Raw genomic sequence first — 12,185 nt, forward strand, 5'->3', positions numbered from 1 at the left:
ACAAATAATGGCAAATGTGATTAAACTCTCTGGTAAGCATTTCTAAAATGCATTATTTCATTTTATGATCACAACAGTTCTTGGAGGTAGAGACTACTCCTCCCCATTTTAGAGATGAAAAAAATGAGGCCAGGTAATCTACCTAGGGTCACACTGCCAGCAAATGACAGGGTCAGAGCTCAAATTCAGATCTGACCTCTCAAATGTCCACTCTTGACCACTGTTTATTGTATTCTATGTTTAGAGTCATGAGGGTTGGGAGACACAGAAAGCTTCTGTTCACTTATTGCTCTTTTCAAAATATCTGCAAGTTCATGCCATAATAGTAATTCCTTACCTATTATAATGCTTTATAATTTACAAAGTACTTTCAAACCTGTCATTCCATTTGATTCTTATTGCTACTCAACAAAGTAGAATGAGCTGCTGTTACCATCCTGAAACTCAGAGTGAATGATTTATCAAAAGTCAGACTGAGCAAATAATGGAGCCATGTAATGCTCTGGCTTCTAATTCTGGACTCTTTGCCTAACACATTATGTGTGGGTGGGAGCTTCAATGCCAAAAACACTCTAATAGTCAAAAGACATTTACATGAGACCCAGAATTTCTGAACAAATCACAGTGTATTCTAAACACCCACCCTTGATGTTTATAAATATGCTTGGGTAATGTATATATTTCCATTGAAAACCCAGAGAAGTAGTCTACTTTAATCATTTCTTCTTACTTGAAATTTCCACGTAATTCACTCCTTATAAGTAAGGTATTCCAGACACTTATCAAAATGCAACTAGGATCTTGACTGAATAAAACATTAAGCCCTTATCAAACATTTACATTATATCTAGAATTCGTTTCTCAGATTTGTTTTACCCTAAAGGGATAGAATATGTTTTGATGGGTTGTTTCTTATCAAGGAAATCCAAAGCATGAAAACAGAAAATAATGTATCAAGGGGTACAGAGTGTTCCTCAAAAACAAACTCCATCTATGTTATACTTTTTCCAAGGCTGAGCCCTGACTAAAATGGGGCTATTTGGAAATTCATGCCATTTAACCAACAACACATGAGATGGGGAAAAAACAAAACCTTTTTGTGTTCTCTGATTTATTTGTGGTGAAGAATTGCTGGTATATAAAGAATCATGTGACTAACCTCATAAAATGAAAGAAAAATCAAGACAGAAAAATATCAGCTACCTTAAGAAATACTTTGTTGCCCAAATGTGAATTTTTAAAATAAGATATTGAAAAATGTATCCTGCACATGTACCCTGGAACTTAAAATTTAAAAAGAAAGAAAAATGTCCATGTTAAGATGTTTTTCAGATATACTCTGCTGTCCTTCAAGAACAAAAAAGAAGACAGCCTCACTGGTCCATACAAACTAACACCCACTTGGAAATTCAGATTTGAAAACTTCCTCTGAATTAGAACGGAGTCACACGGTTTTAGGACAGCTTCCCCCTCCCCTTCCTGTTGAACATCTGCTCTGGGTGTTCACAGCTTATAAAGTCAGGGGAGTCCTCCCTGGGGTAGATTCAGCTGGGGAGGGCACGTGGCCTTTGCTGTGTTTCCGTTTAGCAGGAAACGGTTTGAGGCCTTTGGCTGGGAACCCCAACTTAGAAAGTCTCCCTTTCACCTGGTGCACCCATGGTGCTACAAGGGACTCGCATTGCAGGCTGGGAGTCAGTTCATGTTGCAACACGTCACCCTCCAAGTTGCTTGAAGGCCTTAGACTGTGGTGTAGCCAGCAGCTGCTAAGAGCATGTGGGTCACAGTGGGTCCCCTCTAGCTTTATCATAGGCTCATACTTTTTCCCCTCCCCCTCCCATCCCCACAGGTGAGAAGCCCCACAAGTGCCAGGTGTGCGGCAAGGCATTCAGCCAGAGCTCCAACCTCATCACCCACAGCCGCAAACACACAGGTTTCAAGCCCTTTGGCTGTGACCTTTGTGGGAAGGGTTTCCAGAGGAAGGTGGACCTCCGGAGGCACCGGGAGACACAGCACGGGCTCAAATGAGCACCCTGGCTGGCTGCAAGCGGCAGCTACACAACACTACAGAGGGCAGCCTCCCTGCTTGCCATCACTCCCTTCTGACTTTGCAGGCCCCAGGTCCAGTCTGCAGATCCCACCAGGGTGTTCCTCCTTTGCCTTACCTCCTGCAGCTGCCAGAGGAGATGAGGTACCTTTTCAAGTACAGCCCAGAGTAAGAATCAAGTGACTTTCTAGGCTTCGGACACAAATAGGCTCCTCTACACCTGAAGACAAAGGCATAGTCAAATGGGGACCAGAAGAAATCTTAGACTTCACAGTCCTTCCCATTTCTAGCCCTAATCTACAGACAGGAATGTCCTTTAGGTTTCTTCCCTCACCTTCTTGACCTGCTCCAGTTATGTGTGTGGAAGAGGAGGACTCATCATTTACAAGGTGGACACATGCTAATATTTTTATCTAGAAAGGAGAATGAGTGTTAAATTTTATTTTTTTTTCTTCTGGGGAGTCTGCTGACCCCTTCTTTTGGGTGCTGCCTATAAATCTTGGAGGAATCATTTCTCTTCCTCAAAGACTGATTCAGAAACTGATTTTGGGAAGTTTAATACTTTTGAAGTCACGAGATGCACCATCAAGGCTACCCCAAGAAGGAGCAGAAGAGAAGTTGGTGATGAGAGGGGATTAGAAGTCCTCCCTTCAGGAGGCCTGTGAAGGCTTTATCAGTGGAGGTAAAAGCACAAGCAATGCCTGTGGCCAAGATGTCTTTCATTGACTCAGCACATGTTCATGGATCACCAGCTGTCAAGGTACCAGGCACCACGCTAGGTACTGGGGAAGAGAGACTGAAGTCACAGCTCCTGACTCTGCTCCTCAAAAGCTAACGGTTGCACCTCTGAGTGGCTGAGTCTGTTCTTACCCTTGGAGAGAATTCTGAGAAGACAACACAGAATTGTAAATCTTCCCTTTTGACCCTTTTGGATTTTATCAGGTGTAAACAAAAAGCAGCTGAACAGTTACTTCAAAGATATGTGTGTATATTCAGTTTTTTATTGTTAAGCTGATATTTTAAAGATGTCTGAGCTAGCAGGCATGTGGGAGTGAAGGCTCTGTCTTCAACTCTTTGACCCTCTATGTGTATCATAGAGAGGGTAAAAAGTGGCATTTTCAGTTTGATTGGTAAATGTTTTTAGATCTTCTGGTATGCATTATGTTTGTTAATACATATTTATTAGAGTGATGTTTTAAGTTAATAAACTATTAAGACTATTATAGATTGCCTTTCCATTAGGAAAGGAATTTGGGGGAGACCTTTGTTTTAGTCTGGGGTGGGGGGAAGCTGGCACGGAAGGAAACTGCAATAGAGTATAAAGGAGAAGCAGATGAGCTAACATCCAGAAGACAGTAAAATCCAATTGCTTTGGTTTTCATATACTTTCTCCTTTGCTTCTACACCTCAGAGATTCTTCTTTAGTAAGACGAAAACTAGGAGGTGTACAAAACTAAGCTCCTGTCTTGTAGAGCCCCTGATGGTTCCATAGGCACATAAGTAAGCTCTTTCCTCTAAAAATTTCAATGTAATTTTTTATGGGCCTGAAGACTCCCAGATGAATATAGAAATCATAAGTCTTAGATCTAGAGGTTTTAGTTTTTGTCACAGCTCTGTCACCACATCATGTGACTTGGGTAAATCTTTTGACTTCCCCGATACTGGTTTCCTTGACCAAGTAATGTGGAGACAGCTCTGTCATTCCAGTCCAACTCTGACTGCTTTGATTCTGTGGAAACTGGAAAGGAGAAAAAGTATGAGATAGCTGCCTCCCCTAATGCAAGTAACAAATCTAAAGGTGCATGAGGATCTGGGTTATTTCTAGTCTGTCCCACCTGTGGGAGCTTTTTATATCAGTCAGTCCTTTAAGAGAATGAAACCAGAATAAGGTCCTGCCCTAAATCCCTACTACTAGTGCTTTAACACCCAGCCAGATACTCACGGTATGCATGGCTCGTATTGAGTACCAAAAGATTGCCCATTTCCAACTCAAATCGATTTCACCTATATGATTGAGCATCGACTATGTGCTGGGCACTCTTCTAGGGGGTAGAGATACAGCAGTGAGGACAATGTCATATGAAGATTTATTTACTCATTGTTGAATCTTCAGTTCCCAGAATAGTGCCTGGCACACAGTAGGAGATCAATAAATATTTACTGAGATATTCACTGGTAAGTGAATAAACAGAATATAAGCTCCTGCTTCATCCTGTGGGCTGGCTCTGCTCTCTAAAGCACAAAGGGAAGTGAGATTGCTTGAAAGCCTGGAAAACAAGTAGAATCCACAGGACTTTCTCTCCGAGTTGGTGGGAAAGCGGGGCTTGAATGTTGCTTTTCTCTGGTGTCTCCAAATCTCAGTTCTTGGCTGTTCTCACCTGATTTCCAGCACCATGTCTCTCCATGTTAGTTTACTCTCATTCAGAATTTAAATTTGTTTACTCTGTAATGGAGTTTAAGATAGTTTTTCAGAACTGATGGATGATGAACAGTTGCAGCATCCAGGAACCACTTCCTAGTGTCCTGGAAGACAAACCTCCCAGTGAGTAAAGATGACAAAAACATCCTTCCCACAGAAGTCACGCTGCATACTTGTTGGTTATTTCCAACCCTGGTTTGAAAAGTAAAGAAGTTGCACTGAGTGGTAAGTAAAACTGATTGAAATCTAGGTGTCTGTACTATCCTGCTCTTCCCTTGTAATAGAACATTTGGTCCATTTTCATTATCCCTGTTTATGCTATAAGTGAGGAATTGTAATTTTGATGTTAACTGTATGCCTTTTTTTTCGGGGGGGGGGGGGTAAAAAAATGTATCTTAATATCCCCAGTTAAGAATCAAAACAAATTACTGTGCCTGTTACCGTGTGAAATTTGAAGATTGCAAATATCTCTCTTAATGTTATTACTTGACTCCATTAAAAATAGATTGTGAATATTCCATGTCACATTATTCATGAGGCAGGCTCTATGCCTTTTGTCTGCTGGAGTAACAGTAGAAAGGGTAACAAGAGACACCAGAGCACACCTTTGTTTCTTTCACTAAATTTTTAATAACACCTCCAGCTAGCCAGTTGGTGAAGCTCAGCTCTTGCATAAAAGTGGAAAAGCACAGCTATCTCTGAGAAGACCAACTCTTTCAGCAGCTAATTTGAGTTTGTGTTCATCTACACCAGACATGATTAAATTACCTATCAAGTGTGCTGAGCTATCAGGATTCAGGCCACATAAAAGGTGAATTTCATCTGATTGATTTGAGACACGAATGGAACAACTGAGTTTTAAAAGCACCGCCTTAATTAAAGGGATAGTAGAGTATCACGCCCCGGTGACTTCTTGACTGCTGTTGCGCTTGAAAATTGGGTGGTGATAGTGATTTGACCCCAGTCATTTTGTTGTGTGCCTGTTTGTTCAACCTGATCATTTAACAGAAAGAGATGAACTCAGAGGAAGACCTGAGTGGACTTCACTAATTTTTACTGTGCATTTCTAGAGCACTGTTTGTTTAAATCTGTGCTGCCATATTATTTCTACAGTAAAAACTTTTTAGGAAGTATATATTTATTTTAACCCCCTTTTTCCATTCATTAAGTCAGAATTTAAAAATTAAAAAGTTTGGGCCAGGCACAGTGGCTCACGCTTGTAATCCAATGACTTTGGAGGCCAAGGCGGGCGGATCACCTGAGGTTGGGAGTTCAAGACCAGACTGACCAACATGGTGAAACCCAGCCTTAAAAAAAAAAAAAAAAAAAAAAAATTTAAAAGTTTAAGGAAATTGCACCCTAAATCCTTCCATCTTAAAAGTTTATGTTCTTTTTGTATGTGTGCCTTTTTAGTCTTTAGGCACATGTGTGTATATTTATATTTTATAATTTTTGTCTAGATAACTTATTTATTTTATAGATATACTTAAATATTTCACAATGAGAATTTGGACAGTTTTGTGACCAAATTTTATTGAAATATTAGTGTTTTGTTGGGAATCTTGTCAATCGTTGAGAAAAAGTCTTTTCTAAAGTTTAATGTTTTTTTACTTTTTAAATAAGACATTTTAGGTATACTGGAAATTGCAGAGAATAATAAACGTTAGTGTCCCCACCATTCTGCCATATTTAGTTTAGATTTTATTTTTGAAATAACATGTTACAGATATAGTTGAATTTCTTACTAGAATATGTTCCTGCCTAGCCCCATTTCCGTTCTTTTCTCCTCAGAGGCATCCATTATTCCAAAATCAGTATATATAATTGCCACGAATGTTTGTATGCCTTTAATTTATACACAATCCCATAAACAATATATAATTTAGCATATTTTAACTTTATGTAAATGGATGGTAGTTTATGTATCCTTCTGCACCTTCCTGGTTTTTTTGCTTAACATGTTGTGTTTGAGATGTATTCATGTTGATACGTGCAGTTTGGTTCCTTTATTTTAAATACTGCATATAGAATTCCACTGGATGAATGCTTGGTAATTTCTCTCTTCTCCTGTTGGGAGAGTTTTGGTCATTTCCAGGTTTTCCTATTACAAATGATTCTGAAGCAAACAACCTTTTACGTGTCTCTTGTGAGAGATTCTTTAGGATGTATTCTTAGGAATGAAAATATCAAACTGCTGTTCAAAATGGTTTCTCCAATTTACAGGTTCCCTAACAATGTAGGAGAATTCCTGTTACTCCAAATCTCATCAACACTTGGTATTGTCAAACTTTAAACATGTCTGCCACTCAGATGGATGTGAAGTGTCATTGTAATTTGCATTTCCTGATTCCTAGTGAGGTTGAGTATCTTTTCATAAGTTGATGGGCCTGACAGGTTTCCTTTCCTATGAAATGCTTCTTCATATACTTTGTCAGTTTTTCTGTTGGTTGCTTGCTTTTTATCAATTTGTATTTAAATATATTCTAAACACTCACTGTTTTGTGTTACATACTTATCTCAGTCTATGGTTTGCCTTTTCGCTGTGAAGATAGGATTTGTTTGCTTGTTTTGTTTTTGTGTGTAATCAAATGTATTAGTCTTTTCCTCAATTGTTTATGCTTCTTATGTCTCAGTTAAGAACTCTTTCCCAGCTGGGCACGGTGGCTCATGCCTGTTATCTCAGTCTTGGGAGGCCAAGGCAGGTGAATCTCCTGAGGTTAGGAGTTCAAAACCAGCCCGACCAACATGGTGAAACCCCATCTCTAATAAAAATACAAAAATTAAGGACCGGGCGTGATGGCTCACACCTGTAATCCCAGCAATTTGGGAGGCTGAGGCGGGTGGATCACGAGGTCAAGAGATCGAGACCATTCTGGTCAACATGGTGAAACCCCATCTCTACTAAAAATACAAAAAATTAGCTGGGCGTGGTGGCGCATGCCTGTAATCCCAGCTACTCAGGAGGCTGAGGCAGGAGAATTGCCTGAACCCAGGAGGCGGAGGTTGTGTTGAGCCGAGATCGCGCCATTGCACTCCAGCCTGGGTAACAAGAGCGAAACTCCGTCTGGAAAAAAAAAAAAAAAAAAAAACTCTTTCCCTAACTGGTGGTCATAAGATTCCCTATATTTTCTTTTAAAAGTGTTTAAATTTCTGCTTGTGACATTATGGTTTTTTGTTTGTTTGTTTGTTTGAGATGGAGTCTGGCTCTGTCACCCAGGTTGGAGTGTAGTGGCGCCATCTCAGCTCACTGCAACCTTTGCCTCCCAGTTCAAGCAATGCTCCTGCCTCAGCCTTCCAAGTAGCTGGGATTACAGGCAAGCGCCACTACACCTGGCTTTGTATTTTTATTAGAGATGGGGTTTCACCATGTGGGCCAGGCTGGCCTCAAACTCCTGAGCTCAGGCAATCTGCCCACCTCAGCCTCACAAATTGCTAGGATTACAGGCATGAGCCACCATGCCCAGCCAACAGTAGCTTTTTAATCCACTTGTATATGTATAGTATACAATAAGAACCTAATTTAAAACATTTTATTCACCATTAGTAATGGATAACCAATTATCCAAACATTATGTATTGCTATTTTCATCCTTTTCCCTCTGATTGTAATGCCACCTGTCATATGTCAAGTTTCTATTTCTGTATGATTCTATTTCCAGGCTTGCTGATCGGTTCCACTGGTCATTTTGTCTATCTCTATGCCAAAGCCATAGTGTCTTAAATAATTTAAGTTATAATAAACTCTTAATAGCTAGTAGGGAAGACTGCCTTGTGACCTGTTTCATCCTCTTCAGGAATATCCTGGCTACTTTTGGCCCTTCATCTTGCATATGATAAACTCTGTTGGAATTTTGGTTTGTATTACATTTATTATTTAATTTAGGGAGAAGTGAAATTATTTTGATATTGATTCTTGCCATCCACATATTGATTATTTAGTCTTCTTTTATGTCTTTCAATAATACTTTGTTATTGTCTGCATAATTTAATTACTTTTTAAACGTTCTTTCTTTTTTTTTTTTTTTTTTTTTTTAATAAAGTCGGGGTTTCACCATGTTGGTCAGGCTGGTCTTGAACTCCCAGCGTCAGGTGATCTGCCCGTCTTGGCCTCCAAAGTGCTTGGATTACAGGCATGAGCCACCGTGCCTAGCCTAAACTAACTTTCTTAGTTCTTATTTTGAAAATTGAATTTTGTAATTACTCTTGTATGGGAACAAAATTAATTTTTCTATATGTTGATCTTGTATCATACAACTTTGCTGAACCCTCTTTTTAGGTTTTTGCAGATTATTTTAGACTTTCAGAGTAAGATAGCCATAAGATACTCAAGTAATAATAGCTTGCTTGCTTTCTATCTTATTCTTGTCTCACTGCACTGGCCAGGGATACACTGAATAGGGGCTGAATAATAGGCATCTTTGTCTTATTCCCTTATTCCAGGGAGTATTTTTAGTTTTTCACAACTTCATGTGGTTTTTGGTAGATAACTTTTTTAAAAATGAGGTTAGGAATTTCCATTTCTATTTGGTAAGAATTTCCATTTGTGCACGTGTGTTTTTAATCAATGGGTATTTAATTTTATTGTATGATTTTTCTGCATCTTTTGAGAGAATCAGTAGATTTTTAATCTTTTATCCTTTAATTTGTCGACATGGCAAATGATATTTATAATTTTCTCTAATATTTTAAGTCATACTTGCATTATTGGGGGAATAAACTCCTACCTAGAGGGAACAAACTCCAACTTAATAATTTAAACCACATTGCTGATTCGGTTTGCTGACGTTTACTTAGGATTTTTGCATTCATACTTATTAGTGAAATTGGCTTATAATTTTTATTTCTTATACTGTCTAAGGTTTAATATGTCTCAAAATGAACAGGGTAATATTTCTTCTTTTTCCGCTTTCTGGATCAGTGTGTGAAGAACTAGGATTATATGTTCTTTGAATGTTTGATAGAACTCACCTGGGATTTTTTTGATGAGGGATAGCAAAGAGGAGGGTATATTTAAATTTTAGTGACTATAGGTCTGTTAAGACTTTTAATTTTTTTCTTAAACATGCTGTATCATATATATATAGATATGTATGTATATATATTTATATACATGTAAGCATATTTATAAGTATCCAAATTCTTCTAAGTATCCAAATTAATTCCCACAAACATTTTGTAGACTTCTCTGATTTTTTTTTTTTTTTTAAGACGGGTTTCACCATGTTGGTCAGGCTGGTCTTGAACTCCCGACCTCAGGTGATCCGCCCGCCTTGGCCTCCAAACTGCTTGGATTACAGGTGTGAGCCACCACGCCCCACCAGCTTCTCTAATTTCTAAAAAATGTCTACTCAGCCAGGTGTGGTGGTTCACACCTATAATCCCAGCACTTTGGAAGGCTGAGGTGGGCGGATTGCCTGAGGTCAGGAGTTTGAGACTACCCTGGCCAACAAAAAAATTTTAAAAATAATTAATTTTTTAAAAAGTCTACTCTACCTATAATTATATTCAATTTTTCTTTCCAATATTGTTCATTTGTATCTTCATCTTTTTGCTTTAATATTGCCAAAAGTTCCTATTTTATTAGTTTTTGCAGTATATTTTCATCGTCATTCATTTCTATATCTTACCTGACAATATTTCTTATTTGACAGATGTATTATCTAAAAGTACTTTTAAAATTTCTAAACCTCTCTGCCCTAGAGTTGCAAAATAAAATTCTAAACATATTTTTTCAGTAATTTTTTGTTGGTGATTTATAATTTATATTTTGATCAGAGAACATGACTTTCATGATATTAATTCTCTGATATTTGTTAAGATTTATTTTGTAGCCTTCACTATGGTCAATTTTTATAGATACTGTGTGCTTGAAAAGAATGTGTATATTCTAATTGCCAAGTGCAAGTTCTATATATGTCTGTGAGATTAAGCTTATGATTATATTGTTCAAATTTTCTATATCCTAAATAATTTTGATCTGCTTAATCAACCAATCACTGAGAGAGAGAGGTTTAAATCTCTTATGGTGATTATTAAGTTATACATTTCTCCTTTGAGTTGTTTTTTCCATGTGAGTTTGAGAAAATCTCCTTTGAATTCTGTTAAGTCTTTTACCTATTTTGAGGCTTGTTATTAGATGCAAAAATTTTCAACTATTATGTGTTCCTGGTGAATGCTTCCTTTTTTATAATTATTCTATTGTACTCATTGTCTTTAGTTTTTTGTTTTTTGTTTGTTTGGTTGGTTAGATCACCAGGTCAGGAGTTCAAGACCAGCCTGGCCAAGATGGTGAAATTCTGTCTTAAAAAAAAAAAAAAGTAAAAAAGAAAAAAAAATTACACACACTCACCACAGAGGTGAGAAAAGTACTCACTCTGCTCAAAAGAATAAGATTCTTACTGCTTTACTCTGCTAGCCCATTTTTTGTTATTCGAGGAAGGATTCTCTCTTGAAAGGTTTTTTAAAGCTTGCATTTGTTTTAACTCTAGAGGAGAAGCAAAAGCAGGAAGTTAGGTTTGTTTCTTGATGCTAGTTTTACAAACTTCATTGAGAATTTTTTTTTAATTTTTGGTAAAGTAGGAAGTCTAGTTTCAATTCTGTCTTTTAACATGAATTAAACAATTTCCTAGGTTTCCCTTTCTGAGAAGAACTGATTGGCACACCTTTGTGAGATTTGCTGCAATAACAATTATTCAAGTTTTTCTTAGAGTAAGGAAGGTCTGAGTGAATGCCTCTTGTGACTTTTTGGGAGAGCCAGAAACCATCCTTTCATTAATCCTTAGTAAAATTGTCTCTGTATTTCACCTTTTGGATATACCTTCCCAGAGACTTCACAGAAACTCAACTTCCTCTTTCCCTGTACTAAAAACCACTGTTCATGGGACTCTAATAAACAAGAGTAACAAGTTCTTAACTGGGCTGAGGGAGTCTCACCACAGTGTAATATTTTTGCATGCCATGTTTGCATGGTTATTGTTTACATCATGTGTTTAGATACCATATATAATAACATAAAATAAAAAGTTAGCTGGGCGCGGTGGCTCATACCTGTAATCCCAGCACTTTGGGAGGCTGAGGCAGGCGGATCACCTGAGGTCAGGAGTTCGAGACCAGCCTGACCAATATGGTGAAACCCCATCTTTAAAAAATAAAATAAATAAATAAATAAAAATAAATAAATAAAATTTAAAAATAATAAAAATAAAAAGTTTAAAATAAAGGTAGAATCAGATGACCTTCAAAACTCTTTTAATCCAGGAGCAGGGCATTGTTGCTCATGCCTGTAATTCCAGTGACTTAGGAGGCTAAAGTGGGAGAATTCCTTGAGGCAAGGAGTTCAGGACCAGCCTGGACAACATTATGAGACCTGGTCCCTAAAAGAACATTTTTTTAATTGTCTGGGCAACAGGGTTACACCCTGTCTGCAAACAAACAAACAAACAAACAAACAAAACCAGTGGGCAGTGAACTGGGAGACTCTTTGCAATCCAAATGCTACTTACTGTCAAAGGTTTAGCTGATTTGATTTCAGGGCACCTACAAACTTATCCTTTGTACATCACTAAGGACCCCCTGGGGTCTATATGAAGGTTTATTTTCCACTGGTCACTGTTGGTCCAAGACTAGCAGGTTCCAGGTATGAGAAGTATATCTGAACTTTTCTATGGAATCTTCTATTAGCTTGGAGAGGCAGATTTTTTTTTTTTTAAGACAGTGTTTTCA

At 37.9% G+C, this 12,185-nt stretch overlaps 1 protein-coding gene across 5 annotated transcripts in view; it reads left to right on the plus strand.

Annotated features, from left to right (window-relative positions):
- GFI1 (growth factor independent 1 transcriptional repressor) overlaps positions 1-12,185 on the plus strand; it is a 38,753-nt gene that overhangs the window by 9,447 nt on the left and 17,121 nt on the right. For 4 of the 5 annotated variants that reach the window (XM_074381427.1, XM_074381428.1, XM_074381426.1 and 1 more), the window contains one exon: positions 1,847-10,801. In XM_074381427.1, the coding sequence (XP_074237528.1) occupies positions 1,847-2,025 (179 nt within the window). In that variant the 3' untranslated portion in view covers positions 2,026-10,801. Of the gene's footprint in view, positions 1-1,846; positions 10,802-12,185 lie in introns of those variants that run through there. The other variant, XR_012512584.1, reaches the window with a different exon arrangement.

This window comes from Saimiri boliviensis, chromosome 11 (genome assembly GCF_048565385.1).
Source record: "Saimiri boliviensis isolate mSaiBol1 chromosome 11, mSaiBol1.pri, whole genome shotgun sequence".
NCBI classification, from domain to species: Eukaryota; Metazoa; Chordata; class Mammalia; order Primates; family Cebidae; genus Saimiri; species Saimiri boliviensis.